This window comes from Anneissia japonica, unplaced genomic scaffold, assembly GCF_011630105.1.
Source record: "Anneissia japonica isolate Jap-2015-1 unplaced genomic scaffold, ASM1163010v1 scaffold9668_len1562885_cov226, whole genome shotgun sequence".
NCBI classification, from domain to species: domain Eukaryota; kingdom Metazoa; phylum Echinodermata; class Crinoidea; order Comatulida; family Comatulidae; genus Anneissia; species Anneissia japonica.
Window position 1 is genome coordinate 439,189 of NW_022711326.1, and position 6,864 is coordinate 446,052.

At 35.8% G+C, this 6,864-nt stretch overlaps 1 protein-coding gene across 1 annotated transcript in view; it reads left to right on the forward strand.

Annotated features, from left to right (window-relative positions):
* The first annotated feature begins 3,282 nt into the window (after positions 1 to 3,282).
* LOC117107353 (arginine kinase-like) overlaps positions 3,283 to 6,864 on the forward strand; it is a 14,246-nt gene continuing 10,664 nt past the window's right edge. Inside the window, exons 1-2 of the mRNA XM_033249004.1 lie at positions 3,283 to 3,501; positions 4,071 to 4,175. Coding sequence (XP_033104895.1) covers positions 3,327 to 3,501; positions 4,071 to 4,175 — 280 coding nt within the window. The 5' untranslated portion in view covers positions 3,283 to 3,326. The remainder of the gene's footprint in view (positions 3,502 to 4,070; positions 4,176 to 6,864) is intronic.

The following is a 6,864-nucleotide window of genomic DNA, read 5'->3' on the forward strand; positions in this document are numbered from 1 at the left end:
TATATATATATGGCATATTAAATATACATTAATAAAATGGGCGGAAAACACATCAACAAGGTAATGTCAAATACGAGTCTAACGTCCATTTTCCTATGGATTTTCAATCGTATATCACCGCCGGATAAAGACTAAACATTGTTGTTCATGTATAAAATATACCGGTAACCAAACACTGACAGCACCAACGTCTGCCATTACTGTAGCTTGGAAGGCATTTACAAAGTTCAACGATTGTTGTTGGTTGCTAGGCGATGATGCTAACCCTATGAATGGGACGGCGGAGGAGACGCAGCTTAGTGGTCGTAAAGCGAACGTCGCTGAAGCACTCAGTGACCAGACCACCAATTGTAACGTAAGACAAAATCAATATCCCTAAACACCAACCCTGGGATAATGTACTAGTGAAGTAGACTGCGTTATTGTTATTCTAATTCACGGTAGGGCCTACATGACAACCGGTTATATTATACGTCAGGCCTACTTTTTATTAGCCAGTAAACTTCAATCTTAAACTGTTGATACAATTGCAACTCAAGTTTGGACATCATTTCCAGCAATGCAGCTCCATTCTAAGACTTTTAAAGATTTTTTCCCCTAATATTCAAAAACGTATGGCTGCGCCGTTGAATCTGCCTCATGTACAATATACCTTTTATGCTTACTGTTTTTATCGATATCCTTTGTCCCTTATTGTTTACAATTTCAGATGCTACATTCTATCGAATAATAAAATAATATAATTTATATTGTTCATATAACACATGGTTCCTAGGCACTTTACACAGAAAGTATATAGGGCCAACTTATAAAAGAAATAAAATTAATAAATTAGAATAAATCAATGACTGTTCTATTTAATCCCCCCCCCCCCACCGACCCCCTTCACACGCTGCTTTTAGGTAAAAGTGCTGGTCGTGGACATGCGCAATTTCAGTAAGTTTATTTTGCTGGTTCCTTCGGTCGAAACTGTTACTGGATATAATCATGGAGGAAATATATTATGGTATAATTTAGGAATAATCGAGCCTCTAAGTATGAGTATTTTTACTGATGGAGTTATAATGTGATTAGGCCTACGAGTTTTGTTGTCGGAGACATTCATTGCTGATATACGGGATTTACACATTTGATGGGTTTGGACAGAAATGAGGAATTGATGTGTTACAGTAGATACCACACCGTATCCATTGGTATTGTGTTCCTTAATTAGTTTGCCGGCCTGAATTAAAAAGCCCGAGTCATACAAAAAGTAGGAACAAAAGACGTGTAGGCCGAATGCAAAATTAAAAAAAACAATTAAGAATGCTCTTGGAAGAAATACAATTTAAAACATTATTGGTTGCTAGGCTACTGTGACTTTTATCTGTACATTAATTGAATTGACAACGGGTTTTAAGCTGGGGTTATAGATACACTCTATCCGGAGGAGGATTACAAGGTGATAACAAAAGGTTTTGAACCTTTAGCCTACTGCCGTATTGGCCTAATTTTTCTTTTGGGCCTACATGGTAAGCATATACTGGGTCTGTGGGTCTGCCATAAAATACGATTAAAAACATATGTAGCAGGCACATCATAAGGTTTACGACCAACGTGTGAGTAGGATAAAGAAATATGATTTAATAATCACATAGATAGGGTCACTAGTAGAAAAATATCTTTACATCAAGGTTGATCTCCTTTTCTAAATAATAGTGTTGAAATACCTTCATGTCATATACTCATTTGTTTTATTTTCTCATGCGGATTAATCTGAACTCCCCCACTCAAACATAAACTCAAAAATATGCCGAAAGTATCCTCTGGAAGATCTATATCCAAGCTAAAAAACTATTTCTAAAGAACTCACGCAGTACAGACTGTTAATGACTGCGTAATTCTGTAACTCCCATGTTAAGAGCACAGCCAGTAGGTCTGATGAAGCTGCTGCCGCACCTCCGGAAACATACTTGTGAGCTAGTATAACGAGCTAAAATTCGTCAATATTTAGAAAACAATGTGTCAAGCTTTGTTTGTTTATATCTTGGTTAATTTGTTTTATAGTTAATTAGTTACTGAGACAAACGTCGAGGAAATACTGACCAAATATTTAGTGTAGTGCTCCATAGATTAAGACAACATAACAAAATATTTAAATAGGCCTATACATTCAAGTATGCGAGTAAGTTCACTCCACACTATGTTCAATGGTGGCTCAAGATAATTAGAAGGTGGGTGAAAGATAATTAGAAAGAGGGCATCAAAACTTAAAGCTTGCTTGTAATTGATGCCTTTTCAATCAATCTTTGAATTGGTAATTGTAAAAAAAATATATATGATAAAGGAAATTGATTGATTAAAAATTTATTGTGAAAGTAAAGCCGTCCGACAGGGGAATGGCAAATTTCCTACCGGGAGACCAGCAGGGCCAGAGGAAATCTTTGGGGTGGGGGGGTTGTTTTCGATGGGCTAATTCCCCTCTGGAAATAAATCCTGTGTTGGGATTTAGAGGGTTATCCCAGATATCAACAATGATGACTTGCTTGTTTTCTCATTTTTGTTTCTCTGTTTATTGTTGTTCCGATTTTGTAATGTTGTTCATGTTGATACCGAATAAATCAAATCAAATCAAATATAATCTAAAAAGTGAAGTGTTTTCTTTTGACGAGTCATTAAGGGTTAGGTCGCCGATCAGGAGAGGCTTTAGACTTTCTTCACTGCCATTCAGCGGAGGTGCCATCATATCTGATTGAGAGCCGTACTGACCAAGTTGCGCCCTGACAAACTAAATAGGGCCTACCATGTAGCGGTGCTGTATCAGAGGTTAAAATGTTTGCCTTCCAATCTCAAAGTCAGCGGTGGCAGCAGGATTTGCCCGACGGAACGTCCGAGGTGTCCGACGGGGGCGGGGTGGGAGGGCGATGTCCCCGACGAAAAAAGTAGGCGTGATGGGTCGTCGCTCAAAATCCCTCGGAAGTGTCCAGGGGGCGTGAAAAATATTAAAATTTAGAGGTTTCCGACAAAGGCTTATTTAATTAGTTTTGGGGTCTACTAATGTAAAAAATACATAGGCCTATACAATTTTTTCTACCCGACGAGTGGTTTTTCTCCCCGACGGGGCCCTGGCCTTCCGCCCCACCCCACCTGGCGCCACCCCATGCTCAAATTACTGGGTTTAACCCCACTCCCCAAGCCTCATAATGAACTAGTTAATAAAAATCACATTATGGATGATTTCAACAAAATAAATAGGTTATCATTGTGCTTAGCCTCATATATATATGGTTCATTTTAAAGATTAAAATTTTAACAATATTCTATTTCTAGTGTAAAAAAAAACAACCATGAACAAGAATCAGTTGAAATACGATGCCGCTGAGGACTACCCCAATTTCACGGGGCACAAAAGTCTGTTGGCTAAGTACCTCACCTTAGACATGTACAAAAAGCTGAGGGATGTTACAACATCAAGTGGATATACTATCGACAAAGCTATCCAGAATGGAGTCGACAACTCCGGTAAGATCTTCATACAAATTACCTCGTTACTCTCGTGCAACTGACGTCATAACATGTCTTGGGCAAATTGATGAATTATTCTCTATGAACATGAATGTAGAAACCAATTGAACTTACTTTGAATTTATGTTAAGACTGTAAAATACGATTTCTCCAGTGGCGGATTCAAGAAGGGTCAAGCCGGCCCGAAAACCCCCCCCCCCTTTAATTTTTCAAAATTATAAGAAAGTGGGAAAAAAGAAAAATATATTCAAATTTAAATCTGAAACCCCCCCCCCCCTTTAATTTTTCAAAATTATAAGAAAGTGGGAAAAAAGAAAAATATATTCAAATTTAAATCTGACAGTGCCATTTCCGGCAATATAGAGATGCCATAATCATAAATTTTCTTATTGCCTCAATTGCCTTATTATTACCTCAATTCCAACCCCCATCCGTGAAAGTCCTTCCCTGTGTCCCGCTATTTCGAATTCCTGGATCCACCACTGGTTTCTGTTTCTGTCTGTTATTAAACTTATATCGTTTAGGTTCATAATAACTATGTGTACTTTCATTTGACATGATTCTAGATTTCCATCTTGGTCTTCTGGCCGGTGACGAGGAGACTTATTCTGTCTTTGGTGATCTCTTTGATCCCGTAATTGAGGAATACCACAACGGATTCAAGAAAACGGGTACGAATTATTCATTTATTGACTATATTAATGTATATAATATTACGATAATTTCTTACACTTTATAGACATCCAGAACAGATTATATGCATGGACCTAGGCGGAAACTTGGTTAGACATGAGAACGAAATATAATGGATACGTGCGCTACAAATCATATTTATCATTATTTTATTACAAATATTTATTATTTCATTTCATTTAATTTCATTTTCACTTATTGTTATTATTATTAATACAAACTTTTTCGATGGATGCATTGCTTATATTTAGATGTAATATAATGTCACATACTTTGGAAGATGTCTTAAAACATGTGATGATTTGATATAGCACAATTATAGTGTTTATTATTGATTGTAATTTGCGGTACACCAAGTGGATGGTTCTCCCGACGTTCCGAATACATTGCTTTATTCGTGTTGAGGTAAAACCCAGCTAACAATTTTACGTTATAATAAGTACGTTCAGTTTGGTGCACAATACGTTTTTTTTTTTGTTTTTTGTTTTTTTTTGTACGGAAAACCCATAAATATGTATTATAACTTAATTTCACAAAACTTTATTCACGTTGCAACGTTGTATTAACGCCATTTTCTGACAAGGCCTACCTAACCAAAACGTTCGCGAGCCTTATGCTTAATAACGTGTTGTGGTTCCTAGTAAGATTAATATCATCGTAAGTGCGGTGTAAACAGTTAGAAGATCGTGATGTGACACCGCAATACAATAAATTTGTATTATTGTATTGTAGTCGTGGCTGCTATCGAGGTAAATACAATCCCACTTAGGATTTAGGGGTTGTAGTCCTAAAACTGACTCATGCGCATTTCAAATGATTATGTTAATGTGGGACAACTACGGTATATAATTTATAAATTTTATTATCATTAAGATTTATAACTTTTCATATATATTGGGTTATTTATTTCTTTTTAGATGATCCAATTAATATTAATATATTGGATACAGATGAATTTTTTCAATGAATATTTTTTATATAATTACTGTATTACGTTTCAAAATTGGACCCTGAATGTTCTGAGGTATATGACAACGTCGCATATCTGGTGATAGGCTGTGAAGTGGCTTGGGCTATGTTTCAGCCATAGGTATATCGCTGTATTTGAGGTGATTTCAGTTTTAAAAAAGAAAAAAAAGAAAAAAAAGGAAAGAAATTAATACAGTTATTGACTCAAAGAGCCCCCATACATTACAATACATGCAAATATATATTATAAATACGTCTATTATAAACATTGTGAAAAATAATTAGAATGCCTATAACAGCCTGTATAATATAATATTAATTTAATTTAAGGTTGAAATTATCTGGTTTGAACCATGGCACAGTGTGATAATTTACACATGCGAATGGACAATATTTGTTCAAGAGATTACTCGCTCACTTGGAAACATGGTCACAAGTTGACGAGCATATCGATTGCCGAATTTTGCACCTATCATTTTTTGATTGAGTGAGGATTCCAAATATGACTTGATCTACAGTGCGCCGACTTGCCTCGCGCAGGAATCTCAGTTACATAATGAGTATGCAAACCATATTATCTTTAGCTTTATACATGCTTGTGTGGCGGAGAGGTCGCGTGTGACGTTGCCTAATTTGGCATCTTGAACGGCGAGTGAGGAATGGATGCGGTGATTGGATACTGAGGTTACTTATCGTAGCAGACGATATTTCTCTACTAAGAAAACAGCCATCCTTAACACATTAGACATTAATAGTAAGATTATGGATGAGTCTAAAACACATATTTTGTCTGCGAATTCAAGGTAGTTTAACACATTCAATTTAAATAAACTTTACAATATACTAATTGCTATCTATTTGATTAATGTATCTAGCAACTAGCCTAGTTTATTTATCGTGTAAATTAATCAGGAAATATTTGAGTTGATTGATTTGAATTTAGTGTCTAAGATCGTGAATTAGGCTTATGTCCTCAATTTGTCCATTTACGAACAATTAAGGAGCTATATGAAATAACTCATTAATATGATCTACTCATTATATCTCCTTAAATTGTTTTAAATCAGTAATCAATAGTCAAAAATAATCAATCAAGTAAATATGGTAATCAATATGATACTAGAATCAATATGGCACTGTGCGCTTCAATTCCACTCCCCAAACGTCTAAGAGACGTTAGAGAGCAGTGGTGGTCCCAAATGATCATCTCTCCACTGTCAAGCCTCAGAGGCTTGTTACTAGCAAGATTTCCATTTAGATGGCTACTTAAATGTTAAGCTCCTCACTGCCCAGGCCTCATGAGATTGGGTTATCGAGCATTCACGAGCCTCTTAAAGTGCCTTGGTTATACTGTAGTAGAGCAACGTGGGCCTCAATTGATGATTTGTTTTTCTAATGACAGCCAGGTTGTACCTGAAGTGTGCCATCTACTTGTCCTTTGACATCATGCAGCCTCGGTATTCTATGAATTTCTAGTTTCTGACGGGAGCTGAACGCCGTTTAGTAGCAAATTATGAATATGAAATTAGTTATGTACATGTATTATAAATTCTGATAATATCAATATTAAATATGCAATTCAATACTGTAATAATCATATGTATTGTTAATATATTTTAATAGTCATTAATATCACATAGACATTTAGTTTTTACCATTAGGCTTACATATATATATATATATATATATATATATATA